General features: G+C 44.2%; 1 protein-coding gene across 3 annotated transcripts in view; it reads right to left on the bottom strand.

The window, feature by feature from the left end:
• Nucleotides 1-22,141, bottom strand: part of COL26A1 (collagen type XXVI alpha 1 chain) — a 216,864-nt gene that overhangs the window by 179,252 nt on the left and 15,471 nt on the right. For all 3 annotated transcript variants that reach the window (XM_030536947.1, XM_030536949.1, XM_030536948.1), the window contains exon 2: nucleotides 4,838-4,960. In XM_030536947.1, the coding sequence (XP_030392807.1) occupies nucleotides 4,838-4,960 (123 nt within the window). The remainder of the gene's footprint in view (nucleotides 1-4,837; nucleotides 4,961-22,141) is intronic.

The raw sequence follows: 22,141 nt of genomic DNA, 5'->3' as shown, positions 1-22,141 counted from the left end.
AGCTAAACAGGAAGCCTAGGGCAGAAGTGGGAACAGGGTAGCTCATCCCATCTGAGCCAAGATGACAATGCTCACAAAAGAAACACAGCTGCCAGCTTCCCAGGAGTGAGAGAGTCAATAGCAAGAAGTAACATGCCCCAAGCTGCTATACAGATACTTCCCTGTCAAATCCTGGGCACTGGTCCAAAACGGACAAGAAATGTAGCATCTGAATGGGTGACAGGAAACGGATGAAACCTCTGGCTGGCCACACTGACATCTGTTTGGAAGCAGGATTGCTAATGAAATGGCCCCCTCAGTTCTCACTGAAGACTTGAGAGACGCCTTCTTCTTTGGCAGGAGTTGCTTTTGCTAGTGAACCTCCCATCGCAGACATGGAGGGAATGAAAGCTTGGCCAGATTTGGCTCATTACTTGTAAACAAGAAGATGAAATGGTTATATCAAGACAGCTGTGAGAAATAGAAAAAAAAGCCAGAGCTGTGCTGCTATCTGCCTAATGGGTTTCTCCATTCCCCTACCACCACTCCAATCAAATCTACCCATGCTTCCTCCTTGTAACTAGAGATGGGTCCCCATCACTGCTTGGGCTGCTGTTACACTCCTTTTACATCAATTTATTATTCACGGCAAGGGAAAATGGATAAATCCATGCGACCTCTGGGGCCACTGAGACAGAAATACAATTCAGCATGAGGGCACCATCTAACGCCTACAGCCAAAACCAACGTATATGCAAATCAAGAGTCAAGTCGCCTTGACTGGCAACACGTGTCTAGGGAGGTGGAGGTAAAAATGGCTTCTGAAATGCTAGATGCCAGAGACCAGAAGGTGGGGAAACTTCCCAGGGGTAACCGGAGACAATAGTCTTTGTATGCAGCACAAAGACTGTGGGCTTTGCCCCAGATGGTATTCTTGATCAAACACTCCAATAGAAATGATGCAACTTCTCACTGATAGGGTCACGAGCTCTGGCAACTAGAATTGGATAAGCAAGTCAGAGGAGGGATAAAGAGACATCTCTGTGCAGCAGGGAGAGGCGGTCAGACTGACCAGGAAACAGGGGATTTATTTCTAGATTGTCTTTGTTTTTCCTCTGTAACTAAACTAAGGGAAGCCTACCTCGTTGGGCTTTGCCTAGGAGTCACAGAAGTGTGATATACAGACAGTTTCTTTACTGTTTTCTCTGTTTAAGAAGACTCCTGCTGTATTGGATAATTTTGCACAGAGCATCCCAACAGAGACAAGAATCCCTCAGCCTCCGGAGAATGGTACTAAAGGACATAGAGTTTCTGGAGGCTCATTCCAGCCTCATGGTCTCAGATAGGACATGGACAGAGGTGTGTCTGCCATTAAGATGTACTGCACAAGGCTGAAGCCAGGTATCACTGGGAAGAAGCTGAAAGACCCAAGGAGGAGATGTCAGCCAGCAGGGGTTCGAGTGTAGAGTCCAGTATTGTCAGGCCAGAAGGGGCCATTCTGATCATCTAGTCTGACGTCTTTTATAACCCAGGCCATAGACCTTCCCCACAAAAATGTCCAATCCTGATTTAAAATGGTCAGTGATGAGGAATACACCATGACCCTTGGCAAACTGTTGCAATGGTTAATTATTCTCAGTTTTAACATATATGCTTTATTTCCAGTCAATTTGTCTAGCTTCAACTTCTAGTCATTGCATTGTGTTATACCTTTCTCTGCTACAATGAAGAGCCCATTATTCAATATGTATTCCCGATATAGGTACATATAAGCCATAATTAAGTCACCCCTTAACCTTCTCTTTTTTAAGCTAAATAAATTGAGCTTTTGAGTCTATTGCTAAAGGATTGGAAAACATGTCTTATAATCATTCTCACGGCTCTTCTCTGATCTCCTCTCCAATGTTACCACATCATTTTTGAATGGCAGGCACCAGAACTGGACACAGGATTCCAGCAGTGGTTGCACCAGTGCCAAATACAGAGGTAAAATACTGTCCCTGCCCCTTAACTCCAATCTGGACAGACAGTTTTCTTGTGTTCTAGTCTGTGTCCTGGGAGCATGGGCCAACAATTGGGTAGTAGGGTTACCAGCTTTCTAATTGCAGAAAGCTTACCCCCCACCATGCCCTGCCCCTTCCCTGAGGCCCTCCCCATGTCCCACCCCCTCTCACTCCATCCCCACCCTGACTCACTTTCATTGGGCTGGGGCAGGGGGTTGGAATGGGGTGAGGGCTCCAGCTGGAGGTGTGGACTCCAGGGTGGGGCCAGAAATGAAGGGTTAGGGTGTGGGAGGGGGCTCTGGGCTGGGGGTGCAGGCTCTGGGGTGCAGGAGGGGGCGCTGGGCTGAAGAAGAGGGGTTCAGAGTGTGGGAGCAGGCTCAGGGCTGGGGCAGAGGGTTGGGGTGCAGGCTCCAGGAGTGGGCTCAGGGCTGAGGTTGGGGTGCAGGAGGGGTGCAGACTCCAGGAGGAAGTTTGAGTGCAGGAGAGGGTTCCAACCTGGGGCAGGGGGTTGGGGGTGGGGGAAGGGGTTCAGACTCCAGCCAGGTGGCGCTTACCTCAGGCGCCTCCCAGTCCACAGCGCAACACGGATAAGGCAGTCTCCCTGCCTGATCTGGCTCTGCACAGCTCTCGGAAACAGACAGCATGTCCAGCTCCTAGGCACAGGGGCGGCCAGGTAGCTCTGCACAGTGCACGCTGTCTGAACCCACAGGCGCTGCCCCTGCAGCTCCCACTGTCTACGGTTCCCAGCCAATGGAAACTGTGGAGACAGTGCTCAGAGTGGGGGCAGCGCAAGGAGCTTTGTTGATCGCCCCTGCACCTAGGGACTGCTTCTGGGAGCAGTGTGGAGCCAGGCCACGCATGGAGCCTGCCTTAGCCCTGATGCACCGCCAGCTAGACTTTTAACGGCCTGGTCAGTGGTGCTAACCTTTTCGACCAGGCTTTCCAATCGAAAACCGGATGCCTGGCAATCCTATTGGGCGGTTACTTCCCAGAGAGGCAGCTCCCAACTGAGATCTTAAGTGTCAGTAACCACAAACTATTTCAGTGCCAAGGTTTCTGACATTTTTAAATTTAGTGTTGTAGTGATGTGGGTCCCAGGATATTATAGACAGAAAGTGGGTGAGCTAACATTGGACCAACCTCTGTTGGTGAGAGAGACAAGCTTTTGAGCTTACAGAGATCTCCAGGTCTCTTCAGTCTTTAGTGACATGAAAAAGAGCTCTGTGTTAGCTCAAAACCTTGTCTCTCTCACCAACAGAAGTTGGTCCAATAAAAGGTATTACCTCACCCACCTGGTCTCATTTTAAAATTTATGCATTTTTAATTTAAGCTTTCCTCTTGCCAATCATTCCAGTGCTATTCTGCACTTTCCTCAAATATGCAGCCAGAACAATTCAGGCTATTAGAAAAATAATTTAAGACAGAAAACCATCCAGCCAAGTTAGAATGTCATAAAAAAACTGAACAATACACACAGTTTCTATTTGCTAGAATTTTTCTTTTCAGTGAATATGCCTAGTTAATTAGTAGCTTTACAAGTATGTAGCCAGGATGTTGATCCAACATGATTGATTATTTGTTAGCAGTGTACCTTCATTCACATTTTAAAAAGGAAGAATGGGCAAGAATTTGGCAAGTTTTTTTAAAACTTTAAAGGAGGTTAATGTGCACTCTTAAGAGGTATGGAGCACCACCACCACCCCCGAGAAAAAAAAGGCAGGTCTGGTCACAAGAACGTAAAATATAAAATGTCCCACGTAAGGCAGTCATTGAAATAAGACCAAACAAACACCAAATCACATAAATGGAAATTGAGTAAGACTGACCAGTGGCCAAATGAAAATGGAGAACCAAGAGCATTAACAGCAAGGTGAAAAATTAAAATTCCCAATGAACGACTATCATAGGTGAAGCTCAGTATTTGACGGATGCTTTCTGAAGAGAGTGGAACTATATTCTGCCTACATTACCATCAAGACGTTTCTTTAAACTTGAGATTATCTCAAACCCTGTTCTGTAGCTGTTGGTAACAAAGTGGCGACAAATACTTCCATTCACTTTGTTGGCTAATTTAATGCTGCGGACTGCCAGGCAGCACAATAGATTACTAGAATTGTCTAGCAGGTAGGACAAAGACCTGAAAGTCAAGAAGCCTTATGCAAGTCACAACCTCTGTGCTGAGGTTTCTTATCTGTGAAGTGGGGATATTGGACACCACAACTCTGTAAAGGTCCCTGAGACCTGTGGATGAAGAGTACCTTATGAGAGCTCAAATTTGTAAGGTGTTCTGAAGTCAATGGGAATTACGAGCTCAGAGCACCTTGCAAGATCTGGCTCCCAGCATCAAGTACTTTTATTATCCCTGCATTATTAGCCCAGAATCTCTGGGAACCCACCAGGATGAAATCCAATCCTGGCACAGGTTTCACGTGACAATGTGTTTGGCGGCCTTATCTTAGTCCCTCATTGGCTCTGGTGCACATCAAAAAGCCCTGCTGCAGGTCAGAGCACTTGAGGTTCTCGGAGAGCCAGAGTAGTGGTATTTCAGGTCAGTAATGCCAGGTGCCTCAATAAAACTGTAGGAGGAAGCTTGCACAGCTAAATGCCACACAGAGCAAAGCTACAGACATAGGGTAGGGGTACCAATTTCAGTTATACCAGTATAAATCAAGAGCAACTCCTTTCACTTCAATGAGTTACTTCCAATTTATACTAGGTCAACTAAGATCAGAATCCAGCCCCATACAGCCCAATTCTACATGTTTTGCTTAGCCCAGATATCCATTAACTGAATCAGGAGCGCAGGGCCCAGTCCGCAGTTTGAATATACAACACGAGATGTTAAGGGCTTTTACCTCACTAAGCTGGCACAAGGTCCTGGCCACCGGCAGCTCTGATAAACCCTCTGGATCACGGTCTCCGAGCCATTCTGCACTTGGCAGGAAACTGTCCGTGTAACTGTGTAGTGACACCAGTGCCTGCAAGGAAAAAGGACACTTTAAATCCCAGTAGTGCAGCGAGCTGAGTAACATACATCAGTCTGCTGCCAGCTATGTTTACCCAAATATTTGCAGTCCTCAAAGTGTTGTCTCAAGGAGATCTTCTGCATCAGCTAATCAAAGAAATTAGAGACAGAAGAAACCTAATACGACATTTTGTCTCTTCTCCAGAGGCCAGAATCTCCTACAGTGCATTATATGGTCTCCTTTCAGACATTGCAAGTGATGAGATCCAGGACAGTCTTTCCAATAGCCTCCCAAAGATTCAGCCTAAATTTTACTTGCCTTAATTTCATCCCATTGCTTCTGGCATTATTCCCCCTCCCCCCGACTCCCTTCCACTCCAAACAATTCCTTGCACTTTGGGTGTTAAACATGTTCAGATAGTTGCAGAAAGTTGTTAATAGTAAACCCACAAGGTGCTACACAGACACTGTTGCTGACCCCAAAGAGTGTCTTGCCTCTTTAGATTGTACAAAGGTAGCATGGTACCACTTTAAAGATGGGAAACTGAGGCAGAGAGCGATTAAGTCATACAGAAAGCCTGAGGCACAGCCAGGAATTGAAACTGGGGCTCCCAAGTCCCAGTCCAGTGGTTTGACAAGAGCATCCTTCCTGTTCTCTAGATAATTGCTTTTAATCTCAGTGAATATAATTGTTTTTCAGCTGTCCCCCACTCAAAGAAAAAAAAAATCTCATTAACGGGTATTTAGATCCAGCCAGGCAGTCTCCCTTTTGCAAGCACAATCTAAACTCACCAAACCTGTGCCCACACTTTCACTCTTGTATCTGAAGAGAGGCAGCAGATGAGTCCTGGCATTCCTACCTGACCGGAGTGCAAAAATCAGGGAGAGCAGTGGGAGGCGTCCAAATTGAGCCTATGGTTAACCTTCATGCTCAAAATACAGGAGGGAGCTTTGCAGGCCCAAGACGCCCACAAAAGGATCCTGGGCCTCAGTATTTATGGTAGCAGGTGCCCTAAAGAAAAGGTATTGTTCACGGCCATCAGCTTTTGAGGAACAAGAAGGATGGTGCCTTCAGATGTTTTACCCTGGGGGGATTGCAGTGTTGTCACTACACCAACATAGTTGTACTGATGCAAACACTTAAAGTAGATGTGCTCCACTGATGTAAAGCAAGACTTCTTCCAGCATGGCTTACCCAGGTTTCAAACCTTAGTGCAGGATCAGCACCTGTACAGCTACATCAGAGCGAAGCACCCAATTCTTCATTCTGTAGGTATGACAAGGGTCCCCAACCTTGTTTGCTTGAATTGCCCTACCCCTGTGCACATAGGTGCACTCCCTTCTCCAACCTACTCTTCCCTGTTTCCATTCTCTGGCCAGTCTCTCTCGCCTGCCTTTCCTTGGTCCTTTCCAGCTTCTGTTTTCCCCCCCCCCTTCTCTGCTTTCTAATTTATTTCCTTTTGTTGATCCTCCCGCCATCTCTCCAGGAGGCATCATGACCTTCAAAGCAAGGGGGAGACTCGCACCTGTAGCTCCACAGGTCTGGGATGAATGCATTTGAAGAGCTATGTCAAGTGCTGCAGGATCAGAGCAGAGAATCAGTTGTCTGACCCCACACATACAAACAGGGCTGGCAGCTGCTGCAGGAACAGGGAAGGAAGGGAGTGGCTTTCAAACAGCTGCCATTGCTTTACCTGCAGCCATGGGAGCCCATAAACAGCGGCAATCCAAAACCCATGCAGCTTTTCCTGCTGTTGTTGCTCCCTTTGACTCTGGGCTAGCCAGATGTCCTGATTTTATAGGGACAGTCTTGATATTCAGGGCTTTGTCTTATATAGGCACCTATTACCCCCTTCATCCCTGTCCCAGTTTTTCACACTTGCTGCCTGGTCACCCTCCCTGTACCTCAAGGGAACCCACTGTGACATTTCACTCCATATTCTTTATGAAAATATGCTTATGATATGAATATGACATAACAGATGTACTTTATGCAAGATGGCTCATGTAAGATATCACTGGAAAGGTTATGATTTACTGAATGTGATTATCCACTTTGTATGCCTGTGGCATTTCTGTATCTGAAGTTAAGCATATTGACCTCGTATTTATATTTCAACTATTCTACTTCGGGTGTCACCCCAACCAGCCCATTAGCAAAGACAATGGACTGTGAAAGAGCTTAATCTTCCTGTGGATGCTCCAGACAGCCTACGAGTAATGGCTGCCACAGCCCTGCAGAGACATGGGTCTGAGTCACCTGGGACTGGACCCACCTGTTGGAATGCCAGTGTTCTTCCACTGGGAGACAAAGGGTTCCCGCCCTACACGAGAAGGCAAGGGAGTGACAGCACCGTTGTTCTCTTCTGCCTCCCCACCCAAAGAGACACTAAAAAGCACCTGGAAGCAAGCACTGTACTGAGGGGAGAAGGGTTGAACCCAGGCTGGGAGGGCATCCAGTGTGTGAGTGGAAATACCTGAAATCTCCAGCTGCAGGCCAGTGCAGCTGTCTTTCAAGACTGTCTGTAATCTACCTGTGACAATATTTAAGGTGAGAAATTACTGTTTGTAACCAATTTCTTTAGTGAAACAAGCTTAGGATGTGTGTTTTGTTTTATTTGCTTCGTAATTTGCTTTGTTCTGTTTGCTCTCTCTTGGGACACTTAAAATTCACCTTTTGTAGTTAATAAACTTATTTCTTGTTTGTAGTATAACCCCATTTGTGCAATTCATAATTGGCGGGGAGGGTAAGAGGCTGTGAATACCTTCCTCCACATTGAGGGAGGAGGCAGATTTCATAATACACCATTTGGTCTGCACTCCAAGGGAGGTGAACACCTGAATGCTGGGGCAAGTCCCTTAAACTGAGCCTTTCCAGAGCTGATCTGTGTTGTTCTGCAGCTGGGTGTGGCCCTGCCTGCATGTGTGCTGGAGGAGGCTTGATAGCCTAGCTCAGCAAGACAGGTAAAAAGGGGGTCCTGGCTGGCAGAACAGGTGAGCTCAGTGATATCCCAAACACATCATCAGGTAGCACCTTAAGGGGTCCAACCCATCATACCCACATGTTACAGTCACATCCCAAGTATTTCCCAGGCTTGTAAGTGATGTGCAGGAATCGGAGAGGCAGTTCTCTCAGAGTTTTATTAGTATTCTGCAGTATTTTTCAGGCTTATTTTTATCCCTTGACTCAGATGGATATTAATGTGACCTCATGCCATTGGGCCCTCTCTCTAGAGGCTGGAAAACAGTTGACATTGCAGGACTCCACTGTGGGAAAAGGCCTACAGTAGTTTCACCGCTCCAGCTGTCACTTTGGGGAATTCTTGCCAGGCAACCTTGGGCAGAGGAATCAGGAGAATCTAAATAGGAAACTATGTTAAAGATTTAAATGAAGAGATAATACTTGTTTGTATTACCATATGCGGTACAATCCCACATCACAGGATGAAGATTTTGATGGCAATAAAACAAGCAAGATTATCAGTGCTGTGTCATTTATTCATATGCCCATATCTCATTTATAGGAGCAACTCGGCTTTGACCACATCGGGCTGTAATGTTTAAAGATATAAAGCATGTAGCTTGCAAAGATGATGTTCCAAATGAATTCCACTGAATGTCTGGGGAGGATAGACATCCTGCTTTGTTCAAATACAAAATACTAATATCTGGGCTCTGGATCCCAACTTCATAATATCCAAATGGCATTGCTACCCTCTGAATCATGCTTTAAGTCAGGGTTTCCTACATAGGGAATTGAACTGCAAGATGGAAAAATGTTAATGAAAGCTCAAATCATCCTCTGAAGATATTTGATCCTTTAATGGGCTGTAAACAGCTTCCATGAGTTAAAATTAAGGGGAAAGAGAGGGAGGCTGTAACAAAGATGGGGTGGGGAGAGGACTGGAGAAAGGAGTTGGTTTCAGATTGGATAGAAAATACATATTATACTGTGGTTAGCTCCATTTCAGCTCTCAGCCTTAATGGGAGGATTTGCTGAAGGACTGCAGAATAGGATTCTCTGTTCTGGGGCACTATCACCACATATACAACAAAGCACCAAGAGTTTCCATTTGAGTACAAGGAAGGTTTGGCTGTATAGTGCATCCTCCATGTACATGTTTAGCACAGCACTTGCAGTTAATCGTACAATCCCCACACACAGCTGTGCAAGCCACCATATGAACACACATTTCATGTCATGCACAGCAAGTGCCAAGTATGCAAAATAGGAGGGAGTGAAAGAAAAACAACAAAAAAAACCCAAACATTTCCCCAAATCATCAGGCACCATAAAAGGCTTCTCATTAATATGCAACAAGGAAAAATTGTTCCTAGCCCTGGGAGAAAGGAGACATTGCACTACGCAGCAATCTGCAACAGATGAAGAATGGACACAAGGGAACAAACCAAAAAAAAAAACAAAAAAAAAAAAAAAAAAAAAAACCACCACACACTATGTAGCCTTATCCTGGGCAGATCTTCCTTATCACATACCTCCCATAGCTCAAGGTTTCTCTTTAGACTTGACCACACTTTTCTGGTTTGCCCTTCCAATAAAGGCTCGTTGAATTGACTACTCTCCATTATAGACAATATCCCTACAGTTATGAACAGCAGATGTATGCCCTCCGCCCCCAACTCCCTCTGAACTTTCTTCTGTTGATTTCAGTGGGCACAGGAGAACAGATTGGAAGAGAAAAATGTTTGTTATGCTGCGGAGATGTTTAACTGAAATGAGAGTGAGTTTGATTCTCCCCACACTGCTTTTATGTTACTATAACTCTGACTTCAGTGGACTTACTCCTGTTTCACTCTGAGAGAAACAAATCCAGCTCCCTTTTGTGTTTCTTTTTCCACTTGCCTGGACAAAGGGTTTCTCTGTAGCACACCAGAGAAGCTCATGACTTCATGGAGACTGAAATCCAATACATTGGATGACAGCATGGGATCTTGATAGTCCCAAGGGCACAACATAAGTGGAGAAAAAACGCAGGCTCTGGAAATGGATGCGTAACATGCTAGAGAGGAGGTGGTACTAGGCCACCTTGGTGCAAAAAGCAACAGCAGCCATATGAATCTGTCATTTAAAAAGAGATTAAAGACCAACCAATATTGCCTTCGGCTAGTTTACAGCCAGACCTAAACACTGCATTTTGGGCCCCTCTGATGAATATCGTCCCCTTACTTTAGGAACCAAACTACTTAGCACAGCTAGGTGGCAATGGACGGATTGTAGATGCATATTGTGAAGTAAAGCCATTTTCTGTGGGCCATGTCTTTAAGATACAGTGGGGAGCCCTAGTCTGTATTCAGGGCACTTCTTGTGGATTAGTCAAAAACGGCTGCAATTAGAGTGCATTTCACACACATGCATGCACCCACACGAGAGAATAGCGTGTGAGCGCCCGCTTGCTTTTTGAGGGAGATTTTCAGACATGAATGGCAGCTTGGTACCTACCCAGGTCAATGAGAATTTGGCTTTGAATCATCACTGGTGCCCACGAAAACCTGGGCAAGGGTGTTTAGGGTGACCCGACCACACAAAGGGAGAGTAGCCTGACACTGCTTACAGCTCATCGGCTTAGTCCTTGAATTCCAGTTGTAAAGGCCTGTGCTTTCATGGGAATTGGAATGGGATCACTTGCATTAACTTACTGCAAAGTGGATTGGTGCCTGGAAAAGCTTTTCAGTTAAGAATTATTTTCCCATTAAGTAAGTTGATCTATGTGGGCTCAAGCATATCAGTTAAAGAGAATATGTTTATCCCTCAGTATTTTACCACAGACTAGAAGAAAAGAGTCACGATAAAATGACAAGAACCCATCTAGATCCCTGCGTGCCTGCTAGAATGATAACATGTATAATTTAGGGGCCATGTGCTATAATAGTGCAATGACTTTAAGACCTAAGGAGAGATTTCTCCTTTCAAAGCCACAGTCTCAGTAGCAACAGTCCCCAGAGAGCGTGAGCAGGCATTGCAGTGCCTCAGACTAAAAGTGATGAAAGACCCCCGTCTTTGCTTACACACAGACGATAAATGACCCTTTACAGTATAGGCAGATGCTAGCAAGAAAGGTTTAGGAGTTTTACTGGCACAGGTCCAGGATGACAGAGAACGTGTTATTGCTTATGCAAAGAGGAGACTCAAGCCAAGTAAATGTAATGACCCAAATTACAGCTCCTTTAAGGATGGAGCTGCTAGATCTTAAATGTGTCCATAGATGATATGTTTAGCAAAATGCCTTACAGAATTTACACTCCACTGAATAGTTTAGAGAAGTGGCTCTCCAGCTTTTCCATTCTGCATGCCACTTCGAGAAAACACACACTCCACCCACCCTAATTAAATTCTTGAAAAATGTTCCATTCTGCAAGACCACCAGGAAGGCTTCCATGGACTGCTGGGGAACTGTAGACTGTAGTTTGTTAGCCACTGATTTAGAAAACTCAAGCTTGGGGCCATAGAGTAGAGTATGTTGTTTCTCAATCCTAGCTGACAACATTAGAGAGATGCCATTAGACATCCTAGGAGATTTACAAAAACAACCAGGAGCACAGTGACATCTTAAAAAGACTTAAGATTTATTTGGGCATGAACTTTCATGGGAGAGAAAACTCACTTCTTCAGCTGCATGGAGTGAAGATTTCAGATACAGGCATAGATATACTAGCACATGAAGAGAAAGGAGTTGCCTTACAAGTGGAGAACCAGTGTTGACAAGGCCAATTCAGTCAGGGTGGATGTGGTCCACTCCCAATAATTGATGAGGAGGTGTCAATACCCAGAGAGGTAGAATTGCTTTGGGAGTGTGCCAGCCACTCCCAGTGCCTATTCAAGCCCAAATCAATGATGTCAAGTTTGCAAATGAATTGCAGCTCTGCAGTTGCTCTTTGAAGTCTGTTTTTGAAGTTTTTTTTTTTGTTGAAGGATGGCAACTTTTAAATCTGCTATTGAATGTCCAGAGAGATTGACGTGTTCTCCTGCAAACATGCCAGTATCTATGCCGGTATCTAATTTTCACTCCATGTATCTGAAGAAGTGGGTTTTTACCCATGAAAGCTTATGGCCCAATAAATCTGTTAGTCTTTAAGGTGCCACCGGACTTCTCATTGTTTTTGTGGCTATAACACGGCTCCCCCCCTGATACTTAGGAGATTTACGGTGTAGAGTGGGAAGATGAGGGAGGGCTACAAACATGTTAGCTCAGACATTCTAGGATGTCAAGTGGTAGCAAAATCAACTCTGTTCAAGCCTATTTGAGCAGAGACCTGTTAGGAGGTTTGATAGTCTTACACAGGCTGGAGGCTTTTGCCTAACACACCCTGTTAGCAGATGCCCAGAAAGGGTTAAATGGATTCTGTTGTCTCACTAAGGCAGATGACTCATTACCCCACCTGGACATAAGGGAGATGACAGAGAGGCTGATTGACTATCTAGGGTGTGGGCTGAGCAGTCCTGAGAGAGGAACTCAAAGAGCAGCCAACCCTGGACAGAAGGCTTGAGCTGCACTTCATCATTGTCAACTTCTGTATTAATAAAGCCAGACACTCGGAAGCGGGTAAAGCTTTTGACCATAGCATAGAGCAGGTTGGGAAAGCCATCTCTTTAGAACCCCCATTTGGATGAAAAACTCAGGCAACAGTCTCTAGGGTCATATTTCTTCCTAAAATTTCTGCACAGCCAGCAATCCTGCAATAAGAGAGAACAGAAGGGACAACAGAGGGAGGGGGAATCAGAGGTGACAAGTGCAGCTGTAAGACATTCTAACCTCCTAAAGAGGCCATATACCCAGCTCTCAACAGCAAATTAAAGACTAGTTTAATTGTGTTGGCTTGGAGTAACCAAAAAGCTATTTAACTGGGGGAAAGGGAGTGAAGACAGATAGGGAGAGAGACAAATGAACAATACAAAAAAGCAAGGAGGTTTGCAAATAAAGTTTTTTAAACCCACTGCCCTAGAATAAATATTTGCAAATACTTAACTTTTTCCATTTTAAGCACAACTAAAGACTGTACAGCTAAAGCAAACAAGTCCTGTCCACAGCAGCAAATGTAGATTCGTTTAGTCTATGAAACAATAAGAGGCTGAGCTCAGAGTTTAATCCAGCCTCAGGTTTTGGTCAAAAGGCTACAGCTTAGAACTGAAAGCAGTTATATTCTTACCTAGTCCCCCTTTTCGCTGGGGGACCATGCTTCAATTTCATAAACTGAAATAGTACCATGTCCTATTAAAAAAAAAAAAAAAAAGGAAAGACTACAGTATGCAGTACTCAGGACCTTCTGTCTCAAGTACTCAGCAAACTGGATAATGTAGACACAAGCTCCAGTGACAACTGGATAACACCCTTAAACCATGTGACAAGTTCACACTAGTCCAATGCACTACACTTTCAAACAGTCCTAGAAGCTAGACCATTTATCTTGGTGCAGAGCCAAGTGAAAGGAGATATCATGGCTTCTGTGCCACCCACCCACAAGCAGCACATACATGGTACATGCAATACAAGAAGTCAGGCACTACTCTGAGACAGAGGAAAGCAGCAAAATATCTTGTAATTGTATCTGTTCTAGAAGGATGGTTTTTACCAACACCTGGCTTGTGAATTTGGACAAAGAAGTTGACTGCACCCTACTGAGCCTCTCCTACAAATTTGGTGTTTCTGATGCTTGTAGGTTGCCGTATAGCTTTTAGCTGTGTAAACAACTGCACTGAATTATCTCTTTGTTTTCATAAGGAAAACAGACTGTATGTTATACTTAGCATAGATCAACATTTAGGGAGCAGAAAACAGTAGGAGTGTTTTGAGAAGTAGAGAGATTTTCCTGTGTTTCCTCATAACATTTTTCACCGGCGCGATCAATTTCCCTGCAATACTGGAAAGGAATTTCAATAAAAATCAAAGGTCGCGGACTTTTAGTGAGAAAAAGATGCTGATTGACTCCAAAGAAAGTAAGCCATGCCCATGCTCTTCGTAAATAGCACAGTGTCCTACATGCCTTGCCAGAACTGCAATCCATACATTGCACTGCAAAGCCTACAGCTGGAAGGAGTCAGTTATTTATATATCCGAGACTGGCAGTAGAAGCTGCTCTTGTGCATGCCAAGAAATCTCCGATCTGAAGGTTGCCAGGCACCTAGAATTTCTCTTCACACATAGCCACACACTAGTCCCCTCTTATTCACATAAACATACTTTCACCCTACCCTCCATCATTAGGCCGTGCCTGAATTACTGTCTTTAATGCCGTGACTTGACTGAAAAGAGTTCAATATGTTCAGCTGGCGAGAATGGTTCTAAGCTGGATAGCGATGAGCTTGACCCCCCTCTTTAAACGTTTCACAAGACAGAGCTGAATTTTCCCCCAAGTTGAGATGTGTCCAGATCCAGGGTTACAGTTCAGCTGTTTCAAGGAAAGGTCAGAACCAGGTGCCAATTTGTCCCAAGTTCAGGGATGCTCAGATTTGGGGAGTTGTTTAGGTCCATGTCTAGCATGTAGATATGTACCTGGCCCTTATCACCACTGTTACGCTATCTAGAGTGGCTCGCGACTGTGAATGCCTGCCTCAAGGCAGACTGTCAAAACAGGGCAGACACCCCAGACTGGTAGTGTGTTCACCAACCCAGTAAGAAATGTGAACTCCTGAAACACAAGAGTCTTACCATGGAGTCAGTCCCCTCAGGCTCCAGTCTATCTCGATACCCAGGTAAGCTGGACTTGGCAATAAATGGCCACTTCCACACACACACACACACACACACAAAAAAGTTCAGATTGTTCCCAGTCCCAAGAGACCAGTCACTTACCCCAGATCAATTATCTTAGATCTCCTAGACAATACCTGTAGCTAATTCTGCAATAAACACTAATTAAAGGTTTATTAGTTAAGAAAAAGCAGTCTTATTTACAGGTTAAAGCAAGCAAGCAAGCATATGAAAACACAAGTGAGCTTCAATCTAAATCTTAAAAGTGACAGAGTTGTAGTGATCTGTCAATTCAAAAAGTCTTTGAGGGCAAACTCAGGGATATCCCTGGAGGGGATGTCTCACTTTAGTTTAGAGAGTTCTAACAGCAAAGAGATGATCATTTTTATATGTTCTTCCCTCAGAAATCAAGCTGATAGCAAGTTTCCATGCAGGTCCCTCCTTCATGGGGTCAGGGGAGGAATGCACTTAAAGGCTTTGATCCTTGATCTCGCACAATGGCTTGTTTGCATTTAATGAACACGATTTAACATCTTCTTGTTAGAGACCATCATTTGCATTCCACCAGGCTTGTTACCCCAGTTTCATGAGTTACATAGTCAGAGGTTTGCAACGCAAATGCTTGCTCTCGGTTTAGAACATTGAGTATTGTTGAGGGAGAACAAACAATACATGCAGCCTCCCACAAGCATTTTATGAAACACATTCTTATCAACTTAAGGTCTAATATCTATTTTGATAATGCGAAGACATGGGAAAGCAAGACTGGTTTCCAGTTACTCATTGAGTGAGCCTGGGGCTTTGGTCTGCCAGCATCACAACCACAACATCCCTGCACTTCACACTCATTAATGGATTCTATCTTCACTCCTGTGATTAAGGAAACAGGGTCACCATTTTTACAGATGAGATACTGAAGGACGGAGTAAATTAAGGGTTAATACCAAAACTTGTGATTTAAGGGAGATTAGATCCGTTATCCACCCAAGGTCACCAATGAAGTACATGGCTGAGCGAAGGCACTGAACCCAGATCACCCCAGTTCCAGTGGCCTACCCGCTAGTTTATACTTCCTAACCTTCGTAAAGGCTTGCAACACGCTGTCCTGTTCATAATGGCATATGAAGCTCACATAACTCTATGCCTAGAAACTACAGTGATGGGTGCGTTGGAAAGCCAGAAAGACAAAAACAACCAGTTCCATCCTTGGGGGTACTGGAACCATGAAACTGTTTTACCGAAGGCAAAGGTGGAAAAACTAAATCTTTAGGCATTAGCATTTGGGGTGGGCAAGGCCAAGGGAGGCAATAGCTATTATTTATACCCAGAAGAAAAGAGGTTATGCCTTGAAAAAGGCTGTTATGATCACGGATATTAGCTCTGGAGGAAGGAAAAAGTGGCAGAAGATCTTCAGAACAGTCAATCGCTGCCCAGGCACCACGAGAGCGGTAGGAAACCTTTGGAAGATGAGCAGCATTATTTATTCAGGTAAAGGAATGGAGCCATCTGGAGAGGAAAGGAATGAAGGATTTCAACTCTCTCTGTTTTGTCAAGAGAATTAAGAACATCTGGCACAGGCCATTATTCCTAAGGGAATCCTCTACTTTAGCGGTGAAAATTAACTTGGTCTCCACACTGGCTGTAGGCTTCAGCTGCTCCTGAGGCCAAGTGTTCTTAACTGTGATTTGCTGGGTTTGTAATGTTGCAGCTGACTTTCCTATGCCATTCCTCCCAGGGTTGAACTCATTAACGTTGACAAGGAATGACACAAAGTTGCACCTTTCTCCCCTGCAGTAAATGAAATTACCTTGTTGAGGAAACTACTATAATGTTTAAGAGCCTAGAAACAGCACAGTCTTTAGCAGTGAGGATAGAACTGAGCCCCTGGGTAATAAGAACCATGTTAAGAATAATGGATCTAATCTCCCTTAAATCACAGGTTTTGGTATTAACACCACAAGCAAAGTTTAGACGTTAGCATCTACAGTTGTACAGACTTACTTCATCCACCAGAACAAATCTGCTTGGAGAACAGAAGTTTCTGTACAGAATCACAGCAGTAGAGAGAACTTCATGATGGTGTTAAAAAATGGTGTAAATTGAGTATTTGATGCAGGTTTTGACCAATTATGTTCCAAATTCCTTCTGTACATTAAACGAGCTAAACAAAAAGTGGGCCAGGATCTGGTAGTCTCCACAATAGCTTTATTCTGCAGCTGCTCCTGCTCCATGTGACCTGGATATAGAATGTTCTCCATAGCATAAACCCCACATGCCAGACACTAAGAAACACAGAATAAATGCACTGAAAACAAATCAGAGAGGCAGAGGGAGTGGCAGGTGGTCCTCAATAAGTAAGTAGGAGTCCACAGCTTATCTTTGGTTCAATAGATGTTCAACCTCTGGATGTTATAATAAGCAAGAGTAGCACATAAGTAGCTCAGACGTATCCACAGAGGCCTCAATTCATAGACAGAGCTGGTCACATCTATTATTAGGGTTGCCTTACACTTCTCTGCTTGGACCATTGCCAAGCTAACCATTTAGGCTGAAGTTTTCCATGCTGGATGTCTCTCTCCCTCAGGCTGAGCTCTTTTTGGAAAATTTCAGCCAAAACAGTTCAGGGAACGGTTACAAGAACAAGGCCAAGGACAAACACATTGTATTGCCCACGTTAACAGAGTCTGGCTACCTTTTCGTTGAGAAGCTCTAGCACCTCTGTGCCTTGGGATTAGGACTTGAACTTCGGCAGGTGCGTGGCTTCAGTTTCAAAGCTATAGCCTGAGCCTTCCCTGTGAAAGTCTGCCCAAATTTGGTCAAATTATAAGCCTTGTTAAAAGCTGCTGTTTGCACATGCTCAGCAGAGACATGCTTAGCTTTGCAGCAGTTTCCTGAAGATTCCACCTGCACAGAGCAAGTTCGAGTTCAGGGCTGCAGAGGGATGAGCAGGCCTTTCCCTGCAATTTCATTTCCCAGCTGCACCAGGCCATACTGCATCCAGGTCTGGACACCAGAACTTAGAGCAGGGAGCTTGCCTCTCCTGTGCTCTCAATGCCCCATCTATTAGGTCAATGCATCATGGAGGACAACATTGCTTGAACGGACTGCCCAAGAGACAAGAGCCAGACCTAGAGGAAGAGACTGGGAGCCAGGATGGGAAACAAAGGTGAGGGAGACTGAGATTTGAGGATAACTAGAGGGAAGCGTGGGACTGAAGGGCAGACAGATCTGATGAGGAGCTGGGCTGTGGGGATGGGAGAAACTGGGATATTGGGATGAGAAGCCTGGGAGCAGAGACTGGATGGGCTAGGTGAAACGAATGGGACTGGGATAAAGAGCAAGCGGTGAAAAAGAGACAGGATTGGAACTTTGCCCAAACACTCCCATCCAGAGCCTGGAATGGAACCCAAGATTATCATCTCACCATTCCTCTGATGTCAGCAAATATCTGTGAAACCCACTTGCAAAGGGTCTCATCTCCTTTCAGTGCTGGTCCACAGAGGATGCCAACCTACTACTGCTATGTGCTCAGTTAGCTCAAGTGGCAGTGGTCTGTGAGATGCATCTAAAGAGTTCGACCCTGCTAATACGCCATGTAGGTGTCAATATGATGCCACTTGTTGGCATTTCTATTTTCAATCTGCTTTTTTAAAAGCCCTAGAAAATTATACACAAAATATGTCAGAGGACTTTAAGGTTGCAAAAGTCAAGCACTCAAAAGTTAAGAAATGCCAGAATTAAGGTTGTGTGAGCACTGTCCCTTCTGTGCAGTGAATGAGGCAGGGGTTCCGGGGTGGGGGGCAGGGGAGAAATAGATGTGATTGTGTAATTAAAAAAAAAAAAAAAGAATATCATAATGCATACACACAAAAGGGCAAAATTAAGGTTGCACAGGTAACCTTAATCTGGCATTTCCTAAGTTTTTAGTGCTTGCTTTTGCAACCTTAATAACATTCTTTTTAAGGCATCTTTTTTGTGTGTGTGTGGGTATTAGATATGGGACATGATGGGGGATAAGTTGGTCTGGCAGAGCTGGAAGGGTCTTGTTATTTATCTGTAGGATGTCTGATTCCCTTCCTCTTGCAAGTGACACATTATGACTGAATCAAAGCCTATCAATTGTCTGCCTGAACCAGGTGCATCATCATGAAAATGAAGGGAGCTATTCCATGGATTTAAGTTCTCAAAAGTGGACAGTGGCTTTCATTTCTTTGAGAGTCCTCTTCCCGAAGACTTATTGTTATAAGCATTCTAGTACTTTGCAGTAATATGGGAGAGTTGTAATCAATGAGAGGACAGTGGTTTCCGGCATTCACTTTGGGGGCAGAAGGAAGGGAAGAAAACAAAAATATCCATGGAATTCAACTTTGCTGAAGTTGACTGACTGGCTGGAATTTGGCATTTGATATCCATGCAGTATAGAAATCATGCACAATTACAAGTGTGTCATTTTTGCAAACCCGATAGCTCTCCATTTAAAAAGAAAGAAAAACCTGAGCCTAAACATTTTTGCACTGTTGGATACTCACTTGCAGACTAGTCTCCTGTCTTCATATTTCCAGTACAGTCACAGGACTGGGTCGTTCCTTTATATAATTTTCCCTTTCCATTTCAAGGTCACATTTTCTAGAGAGACACCCACTAAAGCTGCAGGGCTGGAACTGGAAGGCAAAACGCCATTTAAGTATTTGTTTAAAATATACTTTGTTTCTGATGAACACAAGTCAACAGTTGCCTCTGAACTTGGCTCTTTGTTCCTGCTCTACAATCCATGATCAAGAACTGTTGAAGCTAAATGCAAGGAGCCCAATTCCATCTCACACCAGTTTTATACCAGGGTAGCTACTAATTTCAGTGGACTTACTCCTGACTTAACACGAAAGCAACTGAGATCAGAATCCGGCTATATAAATGTAAACAGTACTGTGCAGTATTTGATATTATAAATAGAAATAACTTGCTCTCCAACCTATAAATACACCTCCTGCAATAAAGCAATAATAAGACTAAGCAAAGCAATTTCTTTAACCTCTGAAAATAGGAATTGCTAATCAGTTACCTATGTACACAATCTTCGGAGTATAAACATCCTAAAATGGAATTTAATTAGATTGTGGTAAGATAGCCTCCCTCAGATGAGGATCTGGCACCTGGTACTTACAACACATGGTTTGCATTTGTATGCCTTAAGAGACAGTCATTAAGGATACAGGGCCTATTCATGCAGCCCCTTTCCTCACACAAGCAGCCCTACAGGCTAACGTAGCACTGAGACTCAGGTTCTGCCTTCTGAGGCAAGGCTTATGCCCAGGGGCGGCTCCAGGCACCAGCACACCAAGCATGTGCCTGGGGCAGCAAGCCGCAGGGGAGGTGGCCTGCCGGTCGCCGTGAGGGCGGAAGTCAGGCTGCCTTTGGCAGCTTGCCTGCAGGAGGTCTGTCAGTCCCGCGGTTTCAACAGTGGGTACACCAAAGGCATGGGAACAGCAGACCTCCCGCAGGTGCGCCGCCAAATCCATGTTACCAGGGGACCTCCCGCAGGCACGCCACCGAAAGCCGCCTGCCTGCCATGCTTGGGGCGGCAAAATACATAGAGCTGCCCCTGCTTATGCCTCTGTTGATGCCAATCAAGATCATGTTCAGTGGTGGAACTTTACCCTGGAAGGGGACTGTATGATTTTTATGATTTTATGTAATATATTTTGCCTGCATATGCATAAAAATTATCCTGAATACTACCCTTAAACTCAGTGACAGCTACGAGGTGCTCCGGGCTTTTTATTTAAAAAGCCACCCACTAAAATCAGGACACATATTTAAGCGTCTAAATAAGGCCCTAGGAACTAAACTTTAGGCCCCCATTTTAAAGTCTTTGCTATTGCATTTGGCACAACCCTCTTGAAAGGTTACCCTGGAGAGTCCTTCTCTTATCAGCAAGACACAAAATTATTGGACTCTTCCCCATTTCTGAGCAGAGGTTTAAAACCGCAGAGCTCTGTTGTGAGCTTGTAAAGGGAATGGTGTCAAGATGCACTACAGCATACACAATCCTATTCACGAAGTACCTCTGAATAGAAACTAGACTACAATAGTGAAAGAAACAAAAGTAAAATCATTGCTTCCCCCAAGCTCATGGGCAAGTAAACAAACTGACCCAATGAACAAAATTCCGGTCATTTGCATTGGGACTCCCCAGTTATTTGGTCTTGTAAGAAGTAGCACCTCACTAGTTTCTACTACTTAGAGCCGTTTACACCCCCCCCCATTATTTCAGATTTGAAAGCTCTGGCTTCAAAAATAGAAATCCCAAGGATAGAATATCACATCTACTTTAGAGAATACACAAGGGTTGTTCTTGGTGTTAATGTAAAATACTGAGCAGTGTTTCACAGATTCATACTGTGGACAAAGACGACACTGGCCACAATAGTAACCTCTAGTCCCCATGCAACATCATTAAAAGGGCATTTTGCTACACAAAACCCATTGCAAGACCTCATTTGTGGTGTTTCCTCCTCCACATTGAGTCCTCAAGGCTTGGCATGAAGAATCTTTATTCTCAGCATACAGTGTCCTACTTGAGATGACCTGATCATTCGAAAAGCTTGATTTCCAAATATGACAAATGTTCCCACCACTAACACCATCAGAAACAATGTTAACCACACAGTAATTCAGTGCCTTTTCTGTGCTTTGGCAGAATAGTCTGGTAATACCTTGTATGTCACCAGGATCTTTAAATGTTCTGAAGTACAAATGAAATATATAAGGAAGCATTTTAATTGTTGCTTTTTGATCAAATACAAGTGGCACCGAGAACCCTGCTGCCTTCTAACCAGCACTTAATGCACTGGTGTTTTTCATAGCACCAGCCAAATGATACATCTCATCCACCCTGCATTCACGTACACACCTGCATTCTTCAAGGAGCTAATTATCCCACCAGATGGCAGACATTTAGTGGCATTGTATACTGAAAGCTCTGGGCTGTTGCACCACAGCTAGAAAATTAAACACTGAAAACAAAGTCCATCTCCATCCTCCAGACAGATTCCATCCACTGTATCATATGCTGATTAATCAACAAGTGATCTTTCACTTTTTTATGTAGTGACTTACCCAGAAGCATTTAGCATGGCAATTGGAGTCCAATTAGCCCTCAGTCTGAGGTCCAGAAAAGCCCTGGCTAAAGATGACTGCTGCTGAAAGAAATGCAGCATCTGTTCCATGTGTAGTTTTAGAGAGCTTACAAGAGTCACCTAATATTGGTACACAATAAATAAGGCTAGATGCATTTTCCTCTTTCTTTTGCATCACTGAGCTACATATAGAAGCCAAGTGTGTTTGTTTAAGGGCATGCATCTCGGGTTCAAAATAAAGGCAGCAAGACCTTAGGCAAGATCCATTGTCTATTTCATTTTGACCATGACATTATGTTAAGCTGCTGCAATAGAGATGAACTCTAAATTTAAAGTTTAACGCCACATTGA

This window comes from Gopherus evgoodei, chromosome 17 (genome assembly GCF_007399415.2).
Source record: "Gopherus evgoodei ecotype Sinaloan lineage chromosome 17, rGopEvg1_v1.p, whole genome shotgun sequence".
NCBI lineage: Eukaryota > Metazoa > Chordata > Testudines > Testudinidae > Gopherus > Gopherus evgoodei.
The sequence above is the reverse complement of the archived record's forward strand: the minus strand, read 5'-3'. Positions and strand labels throughout refer to the sequence as shown.